This window comes from Brassica napus, chromosome C9, assembly GCF_020379485.1.
Source record: "Brassica napus cultivar Da-Ae chromosome C9, Da-Ae, whole genome shotgun sequence".
NCBI lineage: Eukaryota > Viridiplantae > Streptophyta > Magnoliopsida > Brassicales > Brassicaceae > Brassica > Brassica napus.
The window spans coordinates 9,979,085-10,006,054 of NC_063452.1; the positions used below are offsets into that span (position 1 = coordinate 9,979,085).

At 36.8% G+C, this 26,970-nt stretch overlaps 2 protein-coding genes, 1 long non-coding RNA gene and 1 other non-coding gene across 12 annotated transcripts; 2 read left to right on the forward strand and 2 right to left on the reverse strand.

Annotated features, from left to right (window-relative positions):
• Positions 1-351: 351 nt before the first annotated feature.
• LOC106434470 lies at positions 352-1,546 on the forward strand. 2 transcript variants are annotated; one of them, XR_007329295.1, is made up of 3 exons: positions 352-769; positions 873-1,011; positions 1,169-1,546. It is a non-coding gene; the product is annotated as an uncharacterized LOC106434470 (long non-coding RNA). The 2 variants fall into 2 exon arrangements; XR_001286759.3 differs by having other exon boundaries at positions 1,331-1,546.
• Positions 1,547-6,475: 4,929 nt separating this feature from the next.
• On the forward strand, positions 6,476-8,904 carry LOC106380946. Of its 2 annotated transcripts, XR_001276434.3 has the most exons (6): positions 6,476-6,873; positions 6,969-7,083; positions 7,198-7,246; positions 7,403-7,480; positions 7,641-7,699; positions 8,343-8,904. It is a non-coding gene; the product is annotated as an uncharacterized LOC106380946 (transcript). The 2 variants fall into 2 exon arrangements; XR_007329296.1 differs by having other exon boundaries at positions 7,641-8,904.
• An 11,422-nt stretch (positions 8,905-20,326) lies between these two features.
• LOC106445392 lies at positions 20,327-23,141 on the reverse strand. 7 transcript variants are annotated; one of them, XM_048769914.1, is made up of 9 exons: positions 22,892-23,133; positions 22,742-22,825; positions 22,536-22,670; positions 22,345-22,464; positions 22,140-22,223; positions 21,931-22,045; positions 21,805-21,862; positions 20,754-21,726; positions 20,327-20,596 (listed from the first exon to the last, which is right to left on the reverse strand). In XM_048769914.1, the coding sequence occupies exons 1-8, from the start codon at positions 22,983-22,985 to the stop codon at positions 20,797-20,799; spliced, it is 1,620 nt and encodes a 539-aa protein (XP_048625871.1). In that variant the 5' UTR covers positions 22,986-23,133; the 3' UTR covers positions 20,327-20,596; positions 20,754-20,796. The 7 variants fall into 7 exon arrangements, with proteins under 7 accessions (XP_048625871.1, XP_048625870.1, XP_048625873.1 ...); XM_048769913.1 differs by having other exon boundaries at positions 20,327-20,599; positions 22,892-23,130; XM_048769916.1 differs by having other exon boundaries at positions 20,327-21,726; positions 22,345-22,458; positions 22,742-22,822; positions 22,892-23,141.
• An 839-nt stretch (positions 23,142-23,980) lies between these two features.
• LOC106445393 (zinc finger CCCH domain-containing protein 21) lies at positions 23,981-26,898 on the reverse strand. Its single transcript, XM_022710311.2, has 8 exons — positions 26,443-26,898; positions 26,155-26,239; positions 25,894-26,034; positions 25,718-25,809; positions 24,938-25,126; positions 24,725-24,855; positions 24,543-24,645; positions 23,981-24,465 (listed from the first exon to the last, which is right to left on the reverse strand). Exons 1-8 carry the CDS (start codon positions 26,611-26,613, stop codon positions 24,280-24,282), a joined length of 1,098 nt encoding a protein of 365 aa, XP_022566032.2. The 5' UTR covers positions 26,614-26,898; the 3' UTR covers positions 23,981-24,279.
• Positions 26,899-26,970: the final 72 nt, after the last annotated feature.

Below are 26,970 nucleotides of genomic sequence, written 5' to 3' on the forward strand. Positions count from 1 at the left end.
GGGTGGAAAGTGACGTCGTTTAAATGTTCTTACAGGAGACATCATCTGCGCATTTATACGTCAACGGTACACTGCTGCTTCCAGTGGACAGAAGTTTCAAAACTCTATAATAAGCGCTTATGGGGAGCTCAAGATGATCACTAAACACATGGAAGCTGATATTGAAGAGAGTCTGATGTAAGTTGAGTCCATTGTTAGCCTATTCTTAGATTGGTTATGATGTTTTTGTGTGGGTAGATTTTGTTTGATCTCAGTGTGAGATCATTGATTGGTTTCCTTGCTTCAGGTTCTATCAGGCTTGCTATTGAGTGGATTTTTTCCATGATTTTTTTCCAAGCCGGAATTCCCTACTCCAGATTATATCTGACTTCATAAGAAAAGTGGACTCGATGCCACTGAATATGCCAGTGAGATGCAATTGATTGCAGGGTATTTGGTAGTCAGTAATGTGAATATGCATGAAGGTGCCCGCTGAGTTGTTAATATCTCAATCCGTGCAATTTTGCAAACCAAGTTTAACACCAAGGTCAACAAGTTTCTTTCTTTCTTTGTCGTTTGTATATTCTGAGTTTTACATGTGAAGAGATATGGTCAGCTCATCCTTTTTTCATTGTACTATATTTGGTTGATGATTTGACGTTTCACAGGTGAAAATTACGAACTTGAATGTGTTTTCAGCAATTAACAGGAAACTTAACTAGGAGATCCAGACAATCACTTCTCTATAACCAGGGCCAAGTCGACCAGATCTTGGGAAGAAGAAACTCAGGTAGCAAGCTAAATAATCTTTCATTAAATAGCTTGAGTATAGGACTTCAGAAAACAATAATAATGAGGAAAAACAGCTCACTGATTACCAATAAATTCCATAGCCATTTCTTCCAGAAGTAATACTCGCCCAAGTATAGCATCCGAGCTTCTTTACTGGAGCTTCCTGAAGAAAAGGGCAGGACGTACGAGGCCATGGGTGTAGGCACTTAACATGTATTCTTCCTCGCAAATGATGCCAATGTAAGTCCCATATGCTCAAGAGTTTGGTTAGGAAACTACCAGTGAGAGCAAAAGAAATGTAACTTTAAATAAGGGTTGTGTGGATATATAATTATGATTCATGTCAAGACGTGCAAAATATTTTTGGAATCAATGGCTTACATCTATTTTGCTGCAGTTATTGGCAAGGGTGCTGAATTAAAGTTCCCGACAAATTTGCTAATGAGTGATATCGTTGCTTTCTTTAACAATGAGAACTTTTCAGTCAATGGTGTTTACCTTGCTTCTAAAGATTGATATCATCTTTTTTGTTTTGGATCATTGCTATTTTTTTTTCCAGATATTATTTGAGCTCTTGGTTAAAGGTGAAACTGCCCAAGGAATGATAAAAGCAAAAGACTTGGTTTAGGCAAAGTATATGCTATTCAGAGAAAAGTTTACTCTGACCCATTTTGAAGGTTCATCGAGAATATACTTCAGGCTTACCCTACTTTAATAGGTTTTTTTGTCTGTATGTTTCTGATAATCGATCATGTCGAAATAAAAAAAATGGTTATAAAAGTGGACTCTCAATCCCCAACCCAAGCTGAGTAGTACCGAAGTGGAAAGTCACGAATCAACAATACCTAACCAGTAGCTATTAGATCAATATAAACCCAATAATTGTTATATTCTTACTATAGAAAACAAGGAGTCCACCAATATATTATGCCAAAACTTCAAAGCACCCTAACCATATTACAAGAATCTTAAACTTTTAAAAAAACTCATAACTAATCGTACTTTACAATCACTATAACGTTTTTGTTTCAGATACGAACCACTCACCACCACCCAATCGGGCAACCCAAAGAAAAAACAGTCCATTATACAAAGCATAATATGGTTAAACAATAGAGAACTTATCTTTGAAAACAACACAGATTATAAGGCCACAACCATGGATATTATAATTTTTTTTAAAAAAAAACATGGTTAACAGAAACAACTATTGCAAACAAGCAAAATATATGTTATCACATATAATCCTTCGTGACCTAATATTTTCTAAAAGACAAAAATCAATATCACACATATTTTACAAATGCAAACCAAAAACACAAACCACAAAATCATAAAAAAAAATTAATAACCTAGATCACAAGTAAAGTATATCCCGCCCGTAAGTCGGGCCAACCCTAGTATATATATATATTTAATCTTGTGTTTTTGTTATATTTTCGTTGCATATACATTCACCTTCAAGGTGCTCTTATCAAAAAGCTTGCATATATACCATTTAATTTATTTTTAATTTTGGATTTATTTTTGGTATGCATCTCTAATGTTGTAGTTCAATGTATTAATATATTTGGATATAGTTAAGCAGAATGTGGGATGCACAGCAAGTATGGGACCATGTGAAAAAGGTAAAAGCTGTACTACCAAATGCAAGGTTACGATTGGACAAATAGCTAATGGCTACTGTGACCGCAGCACTTGTGGACTTGGAGAGTGTGTTTGTGTCTATCCTTGTCCACCTCCTAAGACCCATTTGTGATTTGTACTTCGAAATATTTCACTTCTTCAAAACGTATAAGCTGGAATCTAAAAGTTTAAAGCTCAATGTTTTTTTTAAAGCTCAAGGTTATTTGTCGAAATATTTTTGATAGAATCATAAAAATAATATCACCATTTTCATTCAAGTATTACAATTTTAATTATAACCTTTTCTAAATCATCTCACATTCATAAACTTCATTTTCACATATTTATGATGGAAACATGTTGGACCTCACCCATATGTATATGTTATAGTTCTTGAATTTGGTACATCTCTACTCTTACTCCTTACCTATTCTCCAATATTCTATCAGTGTCACCCCTGAAGAGAACTTTATTGTTCTACACTGCTGCTCAGAATGGCGCCTCCAATTTTCAGTCTATATATATTTTTAGATCATCAACACAAGTCAATATCTTCGGATGGGAATGATATCACTCAATGGCGCCTCCAATTTTCAGGATGCTAATTAAAAACCAAACATGGAGCAGAAAGTAATGTAAGTATCCCCAAGAAAACAAGGAAACTTAACACTTAAGTGCTTCTTGGAACTGGTGTTTATTAATCACTCCCAATTAATCAATCACAGATTTCATATAAATATATCCGCATTCCAGCTTCATTCATGATTATCCACAGAATTCAAATAACGGGGTCAACAAGATCTGATATCCTTTAAAACATGTGCAGAAAGCACAAAATCAGTGCAAACAACTTTAACAGTGTAGACAATAGAAGAAGTTAGTGTGAATCAAATTCGTTCGCTCCCAATTGAAACAAATAATAAATAACCAGGATCTTGGAGCATCTTACTCACAATCTCTTGCATCGTTGAGCGATGAGGACCAAGTGTTTAGTGGTCGTGTCGCCCTCTTGAACAGAGATGATTCAACGTGGGTATTCTTGTGCTTGATCAAATTCAGATTTTTATCATTTTCCCTGGGAGCTTCCAGTTGTCCTCATGACAGAGATGTGAAACTGCAACTGGCTCTTCTTCAAGAAGTCTCACTCAGTGTACAAACAAATAAGACTTACGAAGATGAAATGGAAGCTTAATCGAAGAAACTAGCTATATGTTTCAAGGATTCCCCATGCAAATATCTTCATGACTGCTATGAGCCTTGAGTCGACAACGTGGAACTACTCAGGAGGAAAATGTTATCAACTTGGCACGCCAATCGACGCTTAATATCTATGAATGTATGGGCTTCTCCCTTTACTGCATGTCTTCGGAGGGACAAGTAGAGATCAAGCCTCAAGTAGTGAAAAATGAAAAGAAACAAAAGTCTTGGTCCTCCTTCAACTCCAAAACCAAAAGCCTCCAAATCAGCTCATGTCAAATCAGATTCTGCTGCCATGAAGAACAAGAGAGAACCAGCAAGTGCTACACCCATTCTCATTTCTCAATGTAAGATTAGCAGCTTATCTCTTAATCTGCCTGATTAGATTAAAATTCATCTTCGAAAAGATGTGTGATTTAGAGTAATTTGAACTAATGATTGAGCTAGATTGTGCATCTGCAGTAAGTTTTTGGCTTTTATATGCATTATAATAGTTATCTGGGGCTAATATGAATTTTTCTTATGAAATTTTGAGGTTTTACAGGTTGACGTTTTAAAGAAAGAATCCTACTAGTACTAGAACGTTGGACAGTTTTGTATGTTGATCAGGTAATGCATCCTCAGGTTTCCGAATGCATTGTTAACTAACTGATAGGTTTCGTTCTAACTAATATTTCCAGTTTCAACTAAGATCTCAAATTGTAGGTTTTGGTTTGAGAAAGCTATGTTTTCATGCAAAGAATCAAGGAAAAATGATGAGATTAAAAAACAACTATATTTTTTCTTTTTTTTTGTAAATAAAAAAATCACTGCACAAGAAAATTTGGCATTATATGAAATAATTGCGGAAAAATGATCCAACAATTAATAACAACAACAGCATTGTTATATGGTATATCATTTATATGCAATCACATATGAAAGAAAAAGTATAATCTATCCATTGGTACGTAGTTTACACCTCAGCAGAAACCCCAAATAGAATGGATATTGTTGGAACCTATTTATATCCGGAAAATATTCGGTCAAATCAGGTTATATGCTTGCAAGATTTAAACCAGATAATGATTCCATATTTCGGAACCAGCTGCCTTTTCTTAACCCACTGAAGAAAAAAATTTGGCAAATCAAAACGGGTAGAAAATTTAGTCATTTTCTATGGTAGATTCTATCGGAGGCAGTAGCGGCAAACGAAAGACATTTTAAAAGACATATTAGGAATGATCCTAACTGCCCAAGATGTGGTCATGCGTAGGAAACAATTGATCATATGATTTTTAAATGTCCTCCAGCTATGCAATGTTGGATTCTCTCAACGATCAATGAACCAAGGATATTTCCTTCAGAGAATCTCTACACCAATATAAACTACCTGCTTGCAAGGGCTAATATTGGTGGAGATATGAAGGAATTAACCAGAGTCTTCCCTTGGCTCATCTGGTATATATGGAAAGCAGGAATGGAAAATGTTGAGACTTCTCATCAATGGATACAACAAATTTAGCATTAAAGGAGTGTAATGCATGGTTCCTGGCCAATGAGGAACCCCCCAGACCTACTTACATTTACTTTCCGAATAGATGGATCATTGAAGAATTACGGAATCACGAGTGGAGTAGGATGGATTTTACAACTCCGAGATGGATCGATAGATCTCCTCGGCCTTCAAGGTTGCCATAAGTTAATTTCGCCACTACATACCGAACTAAAAGAGTTTAGTATAGGCATTGAAATATTTGTCTCGCCATCAGCAGTTCTGCATTTACTTTGTTACTGATTCCCAAGAGTTAGTCAAAATGATCACAATACAGAAGAATTGCCAGCTTTTGCAGCCGAACTTATTGAGTTTAAATCTCTTTGGGCGTCCTATCAAGGCAGAAAAGTGGTTTATAAACCCAGATCCAGTAACACTCAAGCGAACTTCCTTGCAAGGCACGCTCGAACAAAAAGCCGTGTTTTCTCGTATGTTAACACGTCGGTGCCTTGTTGGCTAAACACTAGAAACTCGTCCTTCGCGATTCGTACTAAGATCTTTCTTTGTATTCTTATTGTGATAAATAAATAAAAAATCTATCCAAAACCTCAAAATCTCCAATAGGCTTGTAGGCCACGTGGTCACATTTGCACAGTTTGACTCTTGATTTTCAGACTAAACTTCGTGGCATGCAAGGTCGGCCCTGGACCAAGCCCATTAAAACATATGTTTTAGGTCCCGGTTTTATAGTCCCCAAATAGAGAAAAAGTTCATTTATATATATGTAATACTCCCTCCGTTTTTTTATATAAGTCGTTTTAGAGAAATTTTTATGTTCCAAATTATATGATTTTTTGATTTTTTATGTAAAATTTATTAACATTTAATGTTATATGACCAATGATAATATACATTCTATTTTATTATTGGTTGATTTGTTGTTATGTAAATAATTAATGATGTTTTTGTTTAGAAAATATAATAAATTAATGATTTATTAATCTATGTGCACAATTCTAAAACGATTTATATTAAAAAACGGATGGAGTATAATATTACAATTTAAACACTTTGAAATTAATAACTACATAACAATTGATTGGGCCAAATAACAAACCCCCGTAAAACTAAAAAAATCATTTTTTTTTCTCAACCTGATATATTATTAAAAGGAAGCCACATGGGCCAGATTACAAGACATGATCGAAAACAACGAAGTCCAACATAAAATTTTAATCCACTTTAAGCCCAATCTAAACCCAAGATAAGGAGATAATCTAACCTATACTAAAAGGGTTATATGAGCATCAGCCAGCCTATACACGTCAGCCATTAAATCCACGTCGGATTAGGCTAATGGGTTTCTCTTTTTTTTTTTCTCGTGTTGGCCCGTAAGGCCCGTTAATTTAGAGAGATGGGTAGAGACGCATCGACACTCTGGAACCCTAATCTCTTCTCTCTCGCGCAAGACCGACGATCTCCTTTTGAGCCCTTTCATCTTCTTCCGTTAGTCGTTCACGTTTTGTCATTCAATCCACCATCAAACCTTAGGCTGAGACGATGAATATCTTCTGCCTCTCCTATCTTTGTCGTTTCCGCTACTCCATACCTGTGTCTTTATAAATTAAACATTTTAAAGCCTCTTATGCTCTTTGACAAAAAAAAAGGTCTCTTAAGCTCCCACGAACAGGTCCTGTAACACTACCGTCGAAACTTTGTGTTCTCAGATTTTGCAAGGTCGGGAATCGGGATGTGATAAGAAATGGCAAGCTTATGGGGTCGGTCTACTTCTTCTTGACGCTAAGGTACCTCTGGCGATTTTCAAAAACAAATGGTTCCCTTTTCCTGATTTATAGGTAGCGATAGATTAATTATTCTATGGGTTCATGGTGTTTTTCAGCTTATGCAGGCCCAGATTGCAAATCTTTAACGAGTCATATGATTATGAACTGACGTGATCAAATCAGAAGCCAATATAATCCCATGAGATCTTCCCGTAAGGGTCAATACCTATGGTAAGACAACTGATTTTACTTCTAATTTATATCATCATATAATTCAAAAATTAAAACCTCATGTTGGAGAAAACAATTAAAAAGGAAATTGTTGGTGTTTATCTATCCTTGCAGGCCCAAATTGCAAATTTTTAAAAGAAAGTTGTTCAAGTAGATGTCAAAGGTACCTCTTTTTCATTAAGTTTTTTATAAACACTGCTAATTAAAAGTTTAGCGCCAATTCAGTTACTGTCAATATGCCACTGGAAGCTTATAATTAGCCACAATTAACTTTTATATGGAGAGTTAAAGGAGATGAATTCATTCTTGGATTTTTCAGGTCTTGGCGCCACCACATCCATTGGTCAAACACTGGATCTTTGTCATGAGAAACGACCAACCTCCTACAGCTATTTCAGTGAGTATATATAATTTTGATTTCAGGGTTTGTGCAGATACAACCACTGTTAGGTTGTGCGCTTGAGTTTAAATACGAGTATTTAGGAACATGTTTTCAGTTTGCTACAGTAAGGTATCTGTCTTTCTTTTTAAGCTGAATTCTTTTGAGATTGTTTCAGGGAATGCAATAGCTGAAATAGGGAGACTATTGATGTTCGAAGCATCTCGAGAGTGTCTGGTACGTCCTGTTTGATACATCTCTCTTTTATTATGTTTGCTTATTTTTCTTGATTTTACACTCTGTCATGGTGATAAAGCCAATGGTTGTTGGAGAAATCATGACTCCAGTGGGTGCTGCTTCGGTTGAATTAATTGAGCGAATTAGTTTTGGTTCTGTTTTGCAAGCGTGTCTAATGCCGTAAAGCATATTAAAGTGGTGTTTGTTAGTTTAAAACGTTTGTTTTGTTTAATCTGCTCATATACATAATTGTATATTTTATTGTAGCTGTGTTCATTCAGTAGCAAGTGTTTCTCAACACAGATCTATATGTGTCAAAGGTAATCTGGTAATGAAAGGAAATCTATTTTTGAGATACGTTCCTCATAGTTTAGCCAACTCACTTGATAAGGTATAAGTATTTGGCGTAGTTGCTTTATATGTTCAAATTTCTCATTCTCTCTGTATTATTATACGCTTGAGTTTCACTGAAGGCTTTTGAATATCACTGATTCTCCTATACGAGTAAATAAGCTTTGGTTGTTTGAATATGAGTGCCCATTAAAATTTTAATTAATTGTAACACAGATGTTTTATATTGAAATACTTACCATTATCTGTTTCTTCGGTGAAACAAAAGATTCTAACCATTATCTGTTTGAAGGAATGGTTTCCAGAGGTAGGACTTTCTATGCAACAATTTTGACGAGCAAGCAACAGTTCCACTGGAGAAGAAGAAATAGGAGTCTCGAGCACACACGGCTCAGATTCACGCTGATGTCTTTGTAGCTGGTGTGGATGCATCTGTTAGCTGTCGCAGGAGCAACCGTTGTGTCTTCCAGCTTTGGGAAGGACGAGAAAATGCCTAAGTCAGAAGTAGCAGTTGCCACGACCCTTGCGGATGCTCTGTATATGAAGGATGATGAAGTGATTGCAGCTAAGCGAGAGCATTTGGCCTTACGAAGAAGAGATTCACAGTCAATGAGACAATGAAGAAACCTTCAAGAATGAAGATTGTAGACAATAAGAAGAGCGGGAGAGTAACTTATCAGAAACTCAAAAAGCGTTGTTGAATGATTTGATACCAATCTTGACAACTAGGACATCAGTGACCTGTACAATACTTGGATCTGTAGCTATTGTAGGTATGATTCTTTATTTTTCCCATCAAAAGTTCTGATTTTGTATCTTACCTTTTGTCTAATGATCAATTTTTTTTAATACAATCAGCTTTGATCAATGGATTATACAACATCTTTCTCATAGGTTTTTTGATGATTTAAATTAAACTATAGCATCTTCTTCTGCGTTTCAGAAGATAAAACTATGACCTTATGTGATTTAGTTAAGTTTTTACATTCTTTTCAGTGGGTCTATATGATAAAGGGAGATTGAATTTGGAGCTTGAGGTTTGATTGATAAGTGTGCATTGAACTTAGTTTTGAGGACCAATCAGACACTGTTACACTTATGTTCAAGGTCTTCATCAAGATATCAGTAGGGAAAGTTCTTCATCAAGATATCCATACGGAGATGGATCACAAAGGAGGACAGTTATTAAAGATATGAAGTTAGTTATTAAAAGAATAATTGCACACAAAAGAAAAAAATTTAAAACTCTTACGGAAAACGTACTGCATGGAATGTAGGACAACCTTAATATAGCTCATAATTGTAATACAAACCCAAAGTTAGTAGCCATTAGTATCTACAAACCTTAACATTTGGTTAAACTACTAAAATCTGGTATTGTAAAACGATTAGAACTCCATATTTGTCTTATTCAAATAATATATAACACATTCAATAACAAAATATAAAACCCACGACACCTTGAAATACTTTATCACTTAAGTAATTTGTTGGTCTTTTCGGCTCTATTCTTTGTCTTCAATCTTTGATTTGGGCTACAATAGTATGAGTCTTACGATAATCAAATAGCAATTAACTAGATTTAGTCTTTTGTTTTGAAACAAACTAGATTTAGTTCATCGGTCAATTTTCTTTCTACGTCCATATATGGTCACTAATCTAACCTATACTAAAAGGGAGATATACTCCACTCTAAAGCTATCCACGTCAGACGCAAAAATCAGCCACTAATATTGCAGCAATCATCCATGTCATTTTGATTAATCTTTATCTGGGCTTCGTATTTTATTTGGGCTTTTTCTCTTACTTTTGCTTAATTTTTTTTGGCTTCTCTTGGCTTCAAGGAAAAACGAAATCGTTTTTCTTCTTTGACGCGAGTCACGCGACTGTGATGACCTTTCGCGATTCTTCTTTCGAACTGAAACGGTGTTATTAATGGCTGTGTGATTACTCGAATTGATTCACCTCTCCACGATTCATCTTCAATATTTGGCTTAGATGTGAAAGGCGGTGTGTAAACAATATAAATAGATGTGACTTGTGAGATCCCTCTCTTTGAACTCATCTTCTCTTCAATCATCAATCTATTTTTTCTTAAAAGCTTGAGTTCAGATGATTCTGGTTTCGTTTTATTGATTTAGAATGTTTTAGTTTATATGATTTTGTGTTCGTTTATTGATTTTTTTAAGGTTTATGATGTAAGATGATGCAAAGTAACTCGATATTTACTTTATGATGTTAGAACCGATTAATCGATTTAATATTTGTTGTAATTTGTTTCATCTACTCGAGGCCTCTCACAGGCTTCTAAGGATCAATCACCTTTTATCGTTTTAACTCCTTCCTACATATCTTGCAAGAGGGCCCAGTTTATGAGTTAAATGGTTTGATTCCGAGAAGCAATCCAACCTTCAAGTTTGCTGACGCAGACGTTTCTATTAAATTCACGGACCAGACAGCTTTCGTGGAGGTCACGGACCAGACAGCTTTCGTGGAGGTCACAGACACAACTAAGCTGATCCTGAATCCCGAGGGAGAGCTTCAGGTTCCGCAATACGAGTAGCTCATGTCACTTGCTCATACCATCACTCATTTTTCAGGTTTGAATAGCTAAAGCTTCACTACAATCACACTATTTAATAAGTAGCGTTTATGTTTATCTTGGTTAACAGATATAGTTGGAGAAATTAGGAGGAACCAAACCATGTACAACGAAGACACCCAGAGCACTCAACACCGCAAGGAAACCATAAAGTTTGATGATAGGTATTTGATATTTTGCTTCCATAAACTTTTAACGTGTAACTTATATGTTTGTGCGAAGTTTAGTGTACGATAAGATACCTCTTTCCAACCATTTCAGGGACAAGCCTGTCTGCCTCAGTGTTGTTGATGGCCTTTCTGCGGACCTAGACACACAACTACTAAGCTCTGGCTGAATCCCTAAAGTTACAGCTTTAGAATATTTATTTAATGACTATGCTTCACTTTTTTTTATCATGTTCGTTTCCAGGTACAGTCTTTGCAGTATTTGGAATTCTACAGTTACATGGTGTTTCTATCACAGTCCTCTCTATAAGTGGCTTCATAGGGACAAAAACATTTGAATGGATCACATGTCTTATTAATATTTCTATCTTGAGTGCAGTTCGAGCTTGAAAATTGTTGTGTCAAAGCAGTAAACCGGAGAAAGAATAAGAACATGTACAAAGTTTGGGTTCGTGGGAGGTTCCAAAAGCCATTTCTAAAATAAAGAAAGGGAAGTGCTGGTCCAACTCTTTTGCGGCTCTTCTAGCATGCAGCTTCTTTGCATAGTGCATCTTCTCAACTGCTCATTGATTCGACCCTCTGTCTCAGTGTGTTTGACGGATAAGTCAACCACCTTCCCTAAAGTTTGAACCTTTGGGGTTTGGAACCAACAACCAAAAAAAACTTTTTTGTTAATAATATTTTGAGATTGTTTGTTGTAATGTCCAAATATGGGAATCATCTGATATACATTGGGAAATGCTTCTTCTAGAGGGGATGAGGATATGAAGATATCCATCTTCAAGCTCGCCAGTTTCTTGATCTGATTCTTTCTGATTGCTTATGTTTATTAACTAGAAACATCGAACTATTTTATACTAATCAGAGAATCCAATATCATGTGAGGTTTCACATCAATGGGTGCTTTCACACAACACACATGCAGATACACATTTAATAAGAATTACAACATGTACATCTACTTTCTAGGGTGTTGTACTTCTGTTATCCACATACTTGCGTCAGAGGACTCATGAGAACCTATATATTTGTGACAAAAAAGTATTAAATCATTTTTAGTGTTGCTACGTACGGAAGAGGTTGTCTTGCTATGGAGATGATAAAGTTCTAAGATAATAAAGAAGAGGTGAATAAATAATTAAGAGAAAATGTGTACTGGAAATCACAAAAGAAAACTGAAATGTTCTGGAGTTTATACACGTTTATTAATTTTAGTCTGAAGAACTTTAGTGATGTTTACAAAACATGATATAAATATAATTTTTGTAAATTGTTTCAAAACCTTAATAACAGTTTTTCGTATCTTCCATCGTCTATATTTAATTATTAACATAAAATAAACATATCATATTGACCATATAACAAAAAATTACATTTTTTCGTATATTTTATTATTTGAATTTTAGAAAATGACTATAAATTATTAATACTATTCAAATTCCCACATTAAAGGTTGTGATCAAGGGTTTAAAAATTGTATTGTAGAAAATATAAATAATCGTAAAACATATGAGTGAAAATTTTCATTTAATAGATATTCAAAAATATATATATATATATATATATATATTAAAGTATATACCATATAAAATATAAAAATATTTTTTTTTCAAAATTTTCACTGATGATTTGCAGTGAATATTCAAGAGCTGTTATAAATTACTAAAACTATTAAAAGTCTCACATTAATTTCTTTTGTTATCATAAGCTTACAATTTTTGTTATAAAAGATGCATAAAATCATAAAACCATACGATTAATAATTTTCATTTAATAAATATCTATATTAAAATACATTATATATTTATGTTAATATCATTTTTGCCCAAAAAAATTTCCTAAAAAAGTAATTTATGTTACTATCATTTAAATTTATTTATATCTATACAAAATATATAAAAATAATTGTTTAGATTTATTTACCTATAATTTATCACCAGTTTATCACTTTTAACTTAAAAATGTCTATTGGAGATAATTTCTCTATAATTTATCATTGGTCAATTTTACTATTTAATTAAATGCTAAATATATAAAGATATGTTTCTTAATATTTGTATTTTTAACCCAAAATACTTATAATTTGAAACAAAATAAATATTAAACATAATAATAGATTTTTAGCCTACAATTTACTGTTACATCTCAATCACAACTTACAAAATACTATCTCACTTATATATATATATATATATAAATAATAAATTATAATAAATATAAAATGAACCACATAAGTTATTATATGATAATAACTTCCAGTACAACAGCATGAATACTAAGAAATAAATGATGTAATGCCACACTAAGAAAAAAAAAACTAATTATCAACATAGCATGGTTTATTTAGTTTTAAAAAAAACATGTATAAAATTAAACTAATATATTTATTTTTAATTAATAAAAAATTATATTAAATATTTACTCTAACAATTTAAACTATTTTTAAATATTCATCCCGTCCGTAGTAAATGAATATTTACTCTAAGATATGTGGTATAACATAAGAAATAGCAAATTATCTTTTCAATTTATTGGAAGAAACAAAGCAAATAGTAAATGAACTATTTAGTAAAACTGATTAAATACAAAAACAAAATATGCAAAATAAATTCAAGTTCAAACAAAATAATTTATATAGTAACAGGATAAAAACTAAAAATTCAGATGTACTAACCGCGCATAGCATCATTTACCAAAATAATATAACAACATTTGAATCCAATAACATAAACAATAACCATTCTCTTAAATTAGATGCACTACTCTTTACATATAAAAAGAGTTACAATACAATTTTACCAGAAATTACTATCTCAGAATAAAAATACACAAGTTTAATTCAATTTAATAATATTATAGGAAAAATCCAGGCGTAGCCCGGAAAACCCTCTAGTGATGAATAAAAACACGTGATCCTCGATCCTCGTGGGTGAGGATGAGCCGCGTCTTCAATGTTTCCACCGCGAAAGGACATCCATCACTTGGGCTTCTCCGCCGCGTGAAACATCGCTTGAACTATGCCTTTAGATCCTAGGATTTGTGACTTCTTTCACACCAAGCTCCTAATCTCATCTTTCGATCCGCCTTAGCACCTTTTGCTTTCCTCCGGTAATGAAGATCGGTTTCTAGTTTTAACCTTCAGCATAGAGAAACGCAGCAGATGATTGAGATGAAGCTCTCTTCAGAGAACCATCTAACGCGACCAGTATCCCCGAATCTTCAAGCTCAGAACTCAATAATCTGAATATCTTGTCGCATCTTACACGAAGAGACTCTGCTCAAACAACGCGAGCAAAGAATTATAGCTAGGTGAAGAAACGAGCAAGCATAGCTAAAGGAAATAGGGACCGATCAAGTTCCCGGTTTTTTAGACTTTCCAGAGCAGATTTGAAAGTCGAAATCGCACAAGCAAACGGAGTGAAAAGAAAAGAAAACTAGATTAAACGGAAATTAGTCGGATATTTACACCAGACAAAGCCAGAAACGGTTCCGATTCAAGATCGGAGCTAGCTAAAAAACAAAAAGACGAAGAACAAAGTAGTGAGTGATAGCGTTAAACCAATGTTTTCACCCTAAGATCAATCCGACGTTCATAAAACGAGGAATTGAAGTCTACCTGTAGAAGATCCCGATGAGAGAACGATCTTCTAAGCAGTAAACTCACTACGAGACGTTTATTAGAATTCTTGAGAAAGTTTTACAAATTAATCTGAATGCATCGAAAAGAAAGTACAACAACTCCTTTATACTCTGCTTTTCCTCGTCTCCTTTTGATTGTCCAATAATGCTCTGCCAGCTGGACTTCCCGTAACAAACTCACTAACAACTTTCGTAACCCTTCTCCCCACTCATCTACTGCCATCTGTCTTTCTACTTTAGCTGTAACACAATCCACCCTTCCAAAGAACCTTGTCCACAAGGTTAACAAGCAAACTGAGGATACTTTTTCTGCAACTCGTACAAATATTCCCAAGTAGCTTCTTCCTCCAGTTGATTAGCCCACTTAACCAAGAGCATTGTCGCCGCTTGACCTCTACGTTGAACCATTTTCCTCTCCAAAATGGCTTCAGGTGTTTTAGTCAAAGTCTCATAAACCACCGAAGGCAGTTGTGTTGTAGTAGTCATGTTCCCCACCAACTTCTTTAGCTGTGATACATGAAATACAAGGTGAGTGAAGTCTCAGGTAACTGCAGCTTGTAAGCTACGGGACCAAACTTATCAAGAATCTTGTAAGGTCCATAGTACTTCGGTGATAGTTTTTGAGAAGAGCGTTGAACCACATATTGTTGGCGGTAAGGCTGCAACTTTAAGAATACCCAATCACCAATATCAAAACTCCTCTCACTCCGATGCTTATCCACCAACTGTTTCATACGATTTTTAGCTCGCAACAAATGAAACTTCAATATCAATAACATCCTCTCCCTTTCCTCCAAACTCTTCGCCACCACTTGAACCTTAGACTCACCAGCCAAATACGGTAAGTGAACCGGTGGGGGTTGTCCATACACAACTTCATAAGGTGTTGAGTTTATCGACGTGTGGTAATTTGTATTGTACCAAAACTCAGCCAATGGAAGCCACTTACTCCACAAGTACGGCTTGTCACTCGTCATGCATCGAAGATATGTCTCTAAAAAACGATTTACCACTTCAGTCTGTCCATCACTCTGTGGATGATAAGCTGTGGACATATTAAAGAACACCCTTGAAGCTTGAATAATTCTTGCCAGAAATCGCTGAGAAATACCGCTCACAATAGACCTTGGAAACCCATGTAGCTTGAAAACATTATCCAGAAATGCTTGAGCTACAGAAGCAGCAGAGTAAGGGTGTTTCAATGCTATGAAATGTGCCGCTTTACTCAATCTATCAACGATCACCAGAATCACAGATTTGCCAAAAGAAACAGGTACCCCATCTATAAAATCCATGGAAATGTCAATCCACACCGCCTCAGGTATTGGTAATGTTTGTAATAGACCAGGACTAGCTGTTGTATCATATTTGCAGCTTTGACAGATAGTACAGCTGCGAAGATAATTCTGTATATCCTTGGCCAAACCCTTCCAGTAAAACAAACTCTTCACACGCTGAACTGTAACATCACGCCCTGAGTGTCCTCCCTGACCCGAGCCATGTAACAAACTCAGTATATCGTTCCTCAGCTCTACATTTTGTGGAACAACGATCTTACTCTTCCTCCGAAGAATATCTTGACACCAAGAAAAATGCTTCTTGAACTTTGTATCTCTCTTCAACCCTTCAATTATCTCCTGAACTGCAGTATCATTAGCATACTCTTCTTGAATTCTTTTCAATAGATCGCACTCCAATACAGTCATAGCCATGTGTAGTATCTCAGCTCCTTCCACACGTGAGAGTGCGTCTGCTGCCACATTATCCTTCCCCTGCTTGTACTGAATCTCATAGTCAAACTCCAATAGCTTTGACAACCATTGTTTTTGGATAGGAGTGTTTAACCGTTGCACCAACAAATATTTAAGACTCCTCTGATCTGTTTTAATGATGAAATGACCCGTAAGGAGGTAGTGGCGCCATTTTTGTACTGCATACACTACAACCAAAATCTCCTTCTCATAGATAGAAAGATGCAATTGTTTTCCTTTGAGGTGACGACTAATGTAAGCAACATGATGGCCTTCCTGCATCAGCACTGCCCCAATTCCCACGCCACAAGCGTCTGTCTCCACCACAAATTGTTTGTCAAAACGTGGAAGTGCCAACACCGGTGCCTTACATAAAGTCTCCTTTAATTTCTCCAAGGCCCCTTGTGCTTCATCGTTCCAACTAAAAGCATCCTTCTTAGTAAGTACGGTAAGAGGACGAGCAATGGTTCCAAAGTCTTTCACAAATCGTCTGTAGTAACCAGCAAGTCCCAAAAAACCTCGCAAAGCTTTTAAATTCTTTGGTATCGGCCAGTTCATCACAGCTTTTAACTTCGCAGGGTCCGTAGATACTCCATCTGCTTGAATGAAATGACCCAAGTACTCAACCCTATCAGTAGAAAAAGCACACTTGCTCCTCTTAGCAAACAAATGATTCACCCTCATCAACTCAAACACCAACTTAAGATGATACAAATGTTCCTCCAAGGATGAACTGTAGATAAGGATATCATAGAAAAAGATCAAGACAAATTTCCTGAGATATTCTGAAAAGACACTGTTCATGAGTCCTTGGAATGTTGCCGGGGCGTTAGTAAGGCCAAATGGCATTACTAAATACTCGTAGTGCCCGCTGTGAGTACGGAAAGCTGTTTTGTGAATGTCAGACTCCTCCATACGTACTTGATGATAGACAGCACGTAGATCGATCTTTGAATAAATCTTTGATCCACCCAACTCATCCATAAGGTCTTCAATCAATGGAATAGGGAATCGATCTTTAACAGTCATCTTGTTTAGCTTCCAGTAGTCGACACACAACCTCCAAGTATTGTCTTTCTTCTTGACCAAAACTACTGGGGAAGCATAAGGACTGGACCTCGGTTGTACTGTCCCTGCTTTTAGTAACTCCTGAATCATCTTATCGATTTCATTCTTTTGTTGAACTGCGTAACGATAAGGCCTCTGATTCACAGGATTGGCTCCTTCTTTCAGGACAATCTTATGATTATGATATTTCCTGAATGGTGGTAAAGCTTGTGGTTTTGCAAAGATATCTTGGTACCGTTCAATCAATTCTTCAATTGCAGTTACTTCCTCCCCTTCACTCTGCGAAGTTTTCACCAAACTCAAAGACATATGATCTTCTTCTGACTCTTCATAAGCATATATCATATGAAATTGAATGTCTTCCTCTTTCTTTGACTCCACTCTTTTAGCCTTTATCTCACGGACATAGTTAGGTGTGATGCCATGCAACGAAACTCTCTTAGACCCCCACTTAAACTCCATCTCCAATTTGTGAAAATCCCATGTTATCGGACCAAGTGTTGATAACCATTGAACTCCAAGTACTACATCATGACCTCCCAGAGGAATAACCATGAAATCTGCTTCGAACTGATGACCTCGGAAGAACCATTTAAACTTTTCAACACGCCCACACACTGCAATCCTAGTGCCATCAGCTACAGAAACCTTAGCTCTTCCCGTTCTGTAATCTTACATCCCAACATCTCAGCCACCTTGCGATCCAAGAAATTATGTGTAGAACCCGAATCTATCAACACATAAACGTTTTTCTTGCCATGTGACCTCGAACCTTCATTGTAGTATAGTCACTGACACCAGAGATTGCATTGATTGAAATTTGAGCAACCTCTTTACCACGACCTTCACTGTTTTCCTCAATATCACCTTCCTCGTCCGAATCTTCTCCCTCATCGTCACATTCCATAGAGTACAACTGAGTTTTCTTATGCTTTTGAAAATGTTCAGGTGTAAATTTTTCATCACAATAGTAACATAACCCTTTAGCTCTTCTCTCACTCATTTCAGCCTGAGAAACAAATGGTCGCAGTTTGCCACTAGCTTCTTTAGGTTTCGTTCCTTCTTCCTTCTGTGTTCCAAGACTTGGTTTTTGCGCATAAGTGCTCGTCGAAGGTTTGCTACCAGACCATCCACTCTTCACTTCTCGTTTAGGATGTGCCTTCTCATACAAACTCCCCAGTACCAAGCACTGGCGAGTTGACTGAGGATTAAACATCCTGACATGCATCTGAGTATCCATCCTCAACCCAGCCAAATAAGCACTCAATAAGTACTCCTCTGACATCTTCAAGCGAGTTCTTATAAGCTCAAACTTCTTGTGATAATCCCCTATCCCTTATGTTTCTCTCAACTCCTTTAATTCTGCCATAGGATCATCCAAGATCTCCTCAAAACGCTCTTTAAGGCGATTCTTATAGTTCCTCCAACTGCTCAAGATCAACGCATCTTCGTCTTCTTGCATTAAAGCCAAATGCCAAGTAGCTGCTTCGTCATAAAAATGCATTGAAGCCACTCCAACCTTCTTTTCCTCCGGAGTATTATCAATCGAAAAAAATTGCTCCGCCTTTCCCAACCATACCTTGTATTTGACACCATCAAAACGAGGAAAATCGATTTTCGTCAATCGAGTCATACCTCCATACTGAGATTGCCGTTGATGCGGTGAAATTCAGATCTGCTCACTCAGATTATCGTCCGACGGTGGAAGATCGACTAGACCAGCAGTTCCACTCGCTGAAGCACGCATCGCCTGATTATTCGCCATCTGGGCTAACGTCGCAAGCACCTGACGCAGATCTTCATCGCGTCGTTCTTCTCTCTCCCGCTGTAACTTCATCTCCTTCTCGATTGCGTCAAAACGACTCGCAATCACTCCATCGATCTCCTTCACCACCGCGCCTTTCTGCAACGCTTGAGCTCTTGTTTCCGCCATAGATTCCAATGATAGTAAGCTCTGATACCACTGATAGCGTTAAACCAATGTTTTCACACTAAGATCAATCCGACGTTCATAAAACGAGGAATTGAAGTCTACCTGTAGAAGATCCCGATGAGAGAACGATCTTCTAAGCAGTAAACTCACTACGAGACGTTTATTAGAATTCTTGAGAAAGTTTTACAAATGAATCTGAATGCATCGAAAAGAAAGTACAACAACTCCTTTATACTCTGTTTCTCCTCGTCTCCTTTTGATCGTCCAATGATGCTCTGCCAGCTGGACTTCCCGTAACAAACTCACTAACAACTTTCGTAACCCTTCTCCCCACTCATCTACTGCCATTTGTCCTTCTACTTTAGCTGTAACAGTGACCGACGGCTTTAAGGCCGTCGGCCACAGGAAAGCGATTAAAACTGGGATTTGGACTTTTTCTAGAGAGATGTTAGAGAATCTAGAGGGAAGCTTTGGTTAATTTTTCCAATTTCACAAAATAAAAAAAAAAATCATTTTGTTTATCCTTCTTTTTTTTCTAGACAGGAGACCTATTTTCTTTTTTTGTTTTGTTTAAAGACTAAAATTCTTCTTTTTCTCCATTGAAAAACCACACCACCTCCAAACTCTGAACACAATTTCACTATTTTTTATTTTATTTTTGTCATAATATACAGTCCCCTATTTTCAGTTTTGTTTCAAGTCCCCAAAATTTCCGGCCCTGGTGGCATGAACTGACTGCTCTCATAACCAAACCATCAATTTTTCAACCTTTCAACTGGTTCTCAAGAACTTCTGTCGGTTCCATTGCATTAACTAAAAACAAGTTTTTGATTCAGTCGGTCTTATGTCCGCTGGTCTGGTGAAACTAACCGTTAGTTTGGTTATATCGGTTTGTTTTTGTTTGTCGTGGACATTGTTATAGCCTTGTAGGTGTTTGGAATTATGGAAACTATGAACATATACTTATGTTTTTTCTTGAACAAGCATGTACTTACTTATAGGAAATAAATAGTAATTAAGTGGTCGGAAAAGACGTCAGCAAAGAGAAGGCGAAGTGATTCACACTAAGTTAGTTAAGAAACTATTTTGTTGCACTTTTTATTTCTAAATATACACTTTTATCTTACATAAAAGATATGTTGTGACAGAATAATAAACAGTAAAGATGTATAAATGTCTTATAACATTTTGAACATTACAGTTTTTAGCTGACTCTATACACACAAAACACTCATGATTACAAAATTTTATTGGGGACAGTAATGATGATTGATGGGAATTAAGAAAGAAGCGATTATCTAAAAATCTTTTACTTACAATGAGAAAGATCTTTTAACATCCATCTCAACCATGTATCAGTCTATGTCGGATGGAATTTTACGACATCTCCTTCAAGTAAATTCATCAATAATGCGGTTAGGACAAGAACTAAAATCGATGATTCTTATGTCTTCTGAACTTAAATGTCTTATCTAAAAAGAATGCAAGAAACAACAAATGACACCAAATTATGAGAACGGTGCGAGTAAGAAGAGTTACTGACCTGGTGGCAACCAAACTCGTTTCAAGTAGTTCTTCAGTAAAGCTCATATCCACCACCGATCGCTTTGTGTTGTTGGACTTGACTCTTCCAACAAATCTGAATTGCTGATGCTGGAAAACGGAAAGGATACCATTTCACGTCCAGGGGATTTAAAAGGGGAATGATCCAATGGAGAGTTGGAAGGACTATGATAGTATGTGTGGCCTCTGGTTAAACAATCTGACAAGCTTGTCGCTTGATGAAATGTCTGGAGATTCTGGTTTGCTGCAACTACATCTTCATCATCAATCATATGCCTCTCCAATTCATGCTCAAAATGGCGGGTTTGGTTTGTTGCTGGTAAGAGGAAACTGCCTGAAGTGTAGTGAGAGAGCAGAGGTAAAGGGTACAGCTCCCTCGTAACAACATCATGGGATGAAGAATAGTCAGACCTCCATGGATTATCAGCCAAAGATGATGATGCATTTGGACACGTGATGAGTTCTGTGTGATTACTTGGTTGCAAATCATCAGTCTTTCTGGTGCTTGCGTTCTCAGTGTTCCACTCGAGAAGTAATGCAGATGAAGGCTCCCTATAATCATGTGGTAGTAAGGCCTCTGAGCTGTATCCAATGTCTTCTCCATGATAACCCAGTGAAGGAGAGTTGTAGTTTCTGAAATGGAGGCTGGAGTCCAGAGTTTCTTCAACAGGAAACGAGATGAATGTCTTCTGTGTCAACAGTGGAGGTCTATAAACCGGTTCCTTAGGATATGAGAAGGGAAAGTTAAAGTCTTGGGGATCTCTTGGGATGCAACTGTAGTGGACATGATTCGTTGCAATGCTATTTTCCGGCCAAGATATGGCCCTTTTCTTCTCAATTTGCAGACCATGGTCAACTTCTGAATAGCTTTCATGGGACCTCTTGAGAAACTTGGATCCAGGAGAATCAAGAAACGTTCTTCTCTCTGTCCTCTCCTTGGAAAACCTAGAAGGCTGAGAAGAGATCAAAAGTAGTTAAAATTCATCAAGAGTAGCAAATAACAAGCCGTCCAGGATTCTAGTCAAGCTTACATGTTTCTCATCGGTTCCAGGGAACAGCCGAGTTAGGAGAAGAGAAACTAAATTGCCCCTGAGAGAATGACTTCCTTCTGAGTACACGATATATACATATAAGTGAAAAAAAAAGCTATAGTGTACCCGTTTGAGGTAAGCAGCTGGGGGGTGATATCAGGAAACCAAGTATGTTTGACCCACTGATTCAGTCTCTTCCTCTTCACAGAGAAAAAGTCGTCTTCCTTCTCATCACTGCTTCCTGATAATCCATCCATCCAGACAACAATATCAATGTTTCTTAACTATTTTGATTTGATCAAAATCCAAACGCTAAGGATAATCCAAAACTGTACCTCCACAACTCAGGTTGTTATTACCACCTCGAACTGTGTCCTTATCTCTATTGAACCCTGAAGAACCTTTCCCAGGATCTTTCTCTAAGAAGAACAGAAAGAAAAAAAAAAAAAACAGATTCACAGACAAGTATAAGAATGAAATGGAGACAAAACTGATCCTCACAGGAAAGAAAGAGAGCATATATCAAGATAAACAACAAACCTTTATCCTTTCGAGTCAAGTTGAGAGGTGAGCCGCGTCTTGCATTATAAATGGGAGTGGTGAAGCTACAAGTAGTAGTATTGCCTGTTATATCTTTAGCTCGGAGGTCGGTTCCTGCATCTACTGAAAATCAATCCAGGGGAAAGCCAAGCGGCAGGACACACTCTTATCATCACAAAGAAGAGATCAACCATTGTGGATTTGACCTCTGGATTCAAAATCTTTCGGATTTTGTTTCAGTTTGTTTGAAGCTTCAGAGGAGGAGAGACCAAAAGTAGACTTCAACTTGTTAAAGAAGGCAAACTCCGAGGTCTTGGCATCAACCGCTGCAAATGAGAATCAGATTCATCATTCAAAATCTGAGAATGATCAGAGGCGAGCGAAGAAATCAACTCACATGGTCCGGTTTGGGCTTCAGGGGAATGGCTCCGATGATGATCAGCATCCACGAAACTCACACTTCTCCTGCGTTTCAAATCTACTACCAACGAGAACTCAGTAACAGAGACATACTAAAACGAAAACTGAGGATTGAGATTAGAGATACCTCGAGAGGTCGAAGGATCGGGATTCGTGAACCCGTCGGTCTTCTTCTTTAGACTTCCCGCTGCTGCTTTCGGTCGGTGATTCCCTCTTCTCATATCACGATGCTATTCAGCTAAAACTGTTGATTTGGAGAGGTTGATTTCACGCTTCCATGGCGATTCAACGGAAGAGAAAGAGAGAGATTCCATGACAGTAGAGCTTTAACGATGTTTGGGCCTCGGCCCATTAAGTTCACAACTTTTTAACGGTCTTCTTCGCCGCGCGAAGTAAGCTCTTCTTTAGACAATTAGAGACATATGACGCATTTCAATCGGTGCGTAAATTGGAAGTAATGTTTAAAGGTGATTTACATATCTTTAATAACTCCTTGGTCTATACAGAATATTTTAAGAGTTGTGGGGCTAATTTGTAATTTTAAGACTTTTATTGTAAAAGGAAAGAATCCGATTTTAGAGGAATTTGAAGTTTTGAAGCTCTATTATGTATATCTACAATAAGTTTTGGTTTTATTTAAAAACTTCAAGTTCTGAGGCTAATGTGAAACTTTTATGAAATTATCGTCCCAAATATACATTAGGAGTTATGGGGCTAATTTGTTGTCTTGATGTTGTGGGCTAGGTTGCGTAGAAACTTGGTGAAAGATCTATTTCACATTTCACAAATGTTTTAGAATCGAAATCCCTCGAAAATTCGTAGAATATTGAAAACTCGTTCTTTTTATAATCTCATCTCGAAACTCTATGAAAACTTACATTTCCATTTTAACTCACGATTTTGTTTTAGAAATGCAAAGAAAAGTTAAAAAAAAAAATTAAACAAATTTTATAAATAACTAATAATATGGGGGTATATATTTTATAAAAGACAAAAGATTTGGTATTTCTGCACTTCAGACTAATCTTCGTCGTCTTCATACATACAGAAATGGTTTCGGTCATCTATGGGATGTTGGAGGTGATCAGTTTGATTTACTATAAGAGACTTGAGTTTGAACATGTTTCTCTTGATGAATCTGAGTTGGAACCGGTTATGTTTGCTAGAGCTAATTTAATATGGTTTTTTTTTTATCTCGATGTTGTTCTTATCAAAATTATCCCCAAAACCTATCTCACACACTATATTATAAATTATGTATGACAATGTTTTACTTAAACACCATTAAGAACAAAGAATACAAAAAAAAAAAAGAACACCAGTCCTTGATGAGACATTACGATCTTTAAGACAGTAAACCATTATTCTTTTTTTTTTTTTTTTGTAACACACAGTAAACGATTATTCAGACACCTGAAAATAGGTGTTAGTGTCTGCAAAGTGCACAAAGCCAAACACATGTGCTTTCCTCTCCTCCACCTCTCACATATATTTTCAATCTCAATATGATGATCCTTAATCGTTTGGCTCACGAATCTGGATCGAAGTTTTCGACAAGCTTGCTTCCAATTCATCAAGCTCATCCATGTCCAAATCATCATCATCATCATCTTCGTCCTCTTCATCCACTTCTTTCGAAGTCTGTTCAGCATCACCAATGCTCTTGCTTGTCCCAGGAGCCTCTGCTTCTTTGTCCTTTGCCTGAGAAGCAAAAACAACTCAAGATTCCATTAACATGACTTGGTTTGGTTTAAATGATATAAAGAGAGAGACTTCACCTTCTGCTCAATCTCTTCCTCTTCTTTTTCCCTCTGGTATTCTTCAAAAGCCTCAGCATCGTCCACAAACAAGCTTGCATTGGACAGAAACAGCTCCCGACCACTGAGATCGCACACAATGAATCAGCTTGAGAGACACACTGACTAGGAAACAAAATGAGATGAATGGTGGATTAATTAACCTCATACGGTCGTTCTTAGCTCTCTCGGCTTGAGAAGCAGCCAAACCTGCATCTCTCTCTGCTATTTTCTTCCTCTTCCATTCCATAAATAGCGCAGGTGTCATTTGTGTTGCCGTTTTCAGTTTTGCACGCTGTAACAATTTAGAACAAGAATCAAACTTATGGAGTCATGGACCTAGCAGACAGGGAAAAGCTTGAAGAAGAGTATTAAACCTCATTTTCGATTTCTTCTTCAACTGGCATCTTTTGTGACTCCTCTTCCAACAGAGCCTTCATCTGAGATTTGAGGATATAACCAGGAGGAAGAGCGTGTCTGTAATGACACTCTTTGCCACCATTGGGGCAAGCCCAGAACCACCCATACTGTTTCTTTTCCACCGCGTCCAGAAAATACTTGCAAACCTGTTTTAGTTATCGGTTAACACACAAAAACATTTAGTAAATTAGTGGAAGCTCAAATATCTCATGGATAAGCTGTACAACATCGTTTACAATAAGCTTTTACGAGCACACATGGTCATTATATATCTTAGTCATTTTTCGAATAAGCCAAGGATGTTGTTAAAAGACAATCGCATCCAAGAGGAATGAATGCTAGCATCACGAGCGAGTTCTTGCTTGGTAGGCCAAAGCAGAAATCAACAAGGAACAAGGAGGCCAAAGGACATGTAAGAACCAAATGGAATCTAAGAAGAACCATCCTATTAGCTAAAGGCAATAATATCATAAGATTCCATATAAGCTAAAGCTTAATCACAGTAAAACAAGTAAACACAACCTAAACTTGTGCATCACCTCACTTAATACATGAGTAGCCATCTCAAGCTAAAGGATGTATATTCATATACACGCCAGTTCAGAATTTTGCATACTACTGCATCCATTAACAAGAAAAATCTAAGGCTAAGCAGTGTACCCAAACACCGACGTCCTAAAAAGCAGCTAATAACAAGTTTCAGATACAAAGGGAGAAATAAGAAAGAAAGCACTTACAATATCTGTAGGCTTATTCTGGTTATATTCATTTTTCTTGGATTCCACAACCTTTTCAAGGGTCTCCTGATCCCACTCCTCCATATTTCCATCTTCAAACAGAATTAAAAAGCAACATAAGACCCATGGGAAAATATAAAACGCTTTGTTGCTACACTTGTGGTGGTGTTTACTACCTTCATCACGCTTATCGCTGTAAATATCGATCTTCTCACCCTTCCTCTGAATGTTCAAATCATGAGAGAACTTGCACTTAAATCCCTTTTGACACTGCCCATGCTTGAAAAACTCACACAGGATGGACTTTGGATCCACACCTGCCAACAAAAACACACCAAAACCATATATTATAAATACACTGAAACAGAACAAGGAAGATCAGTTTTTATCAAGAGCATTTTGTTAAGTGGAAAAAGAAAAAAAAAAGAAACATTTACCAACAGGAACTTTGGGCTGACTAATGGCAACCTTAAACAACTCATTCAACTCTTGCTCTCTCGCTTTCTCTTCCTCTTTCTTTTTCTGTCCTCACACACAAAACAAACAAACAAACATTTCATTTTCGTGGTAAGTAACTGTTTCAGCAACAATCTATCTCTCTCACTCCGTCACTTGTAGGAAAGATATATCAAACATCTATTCCACTATCTCTCTCCCAATCATGCAAGAAGCTCAAAACCCATTTCAGCAGAATATCAAATACATTCAAGGGAAGGCTGCGTTACCTTGGCAGCAGCTTTAGAGGCGTCGGGTTTAGGCTGGACAGATTGCTTGAGACTCTGGACATACTTCTGAACATTCTTGCTCTTGTTCTTGTTTTTCAGACCGAAAGTCTTGTCTTCCACTTGCTTCTGCTTTTTAGCCAAATCGGCCTTCGGTTGTTGCTTTGGGGGCATCTTCAACACACACACACACACACACGGACTTCCTCAAGGTTAATGAATGACCTCTCTCGAGAACGTTCTAAAGCTAGTGTATCAAAATTAGGGTTTTTCAAGGTTCTGGGTAGACAGAAACTCGAAAAGGAGAAAGAGAGAGCGACCGCAGAATCTGAATCAAACCGATACGGCGGAGATTCAGAAATTTCCCCGATAAAGCAGATACAGAGACACCCTAAAATCAAGTTAATTACCGAACAATCGAGATAGGAGACAAAAAGGAGAACAACATTTGTCTGATATGTCTTACTCCCACACTAACGTTATGTGGGCCTTTTAAAAGGCCCGCCTATATATTAATGGGTCTGCCTATGT

Bases quoted from the DNA above. Each gene is read 5' to 3' on its own strand.
- LOC106445392 (XM_048769914.1), bottom strand. From the start codon at position 22,985: ATGAGAAGAGGGAATCACCGACCGAAAGCAGCAGCGGGAAGTCTAAAG. The intron at 22,046-22,139 runs GTACAGTTTTGG...ATGGATTATCAG, and splicing joins TAACAACCTGAGTTGTGGAG to GAAGCAGTGATGAGAAGGAA. The intron at 21,863-21,930 runs GTACACTATAGC...TCATTCTCTCAG, and splicing joins CAGCTGCTTACCTCAAACGG to GGGCAATTTAGTTTCTCTTC.
- LOC106445393 (XM_022710311.2), bottom strand. From the start codon at position 26,613: ATGCCCCCAAAGCAACAACCGAAGGCCGATTTGGCTAAAAAGCAGAAG. The intron at 24,646-24,724 runs GTTAATTAATCC...GTGCGATCTCAG, and splicing joins GCTAAGAACGACCGTATGAG to TGGTCGGGAGCTGTTTCTGT. The intron at 24,466-24,542 runs GTGAAGTCTCTC...TTTGCTTCTCAG, and splicing joins AGGAAGAGATTGAGCAGAAG to GCAAAGGACAAAGAAGCAGA.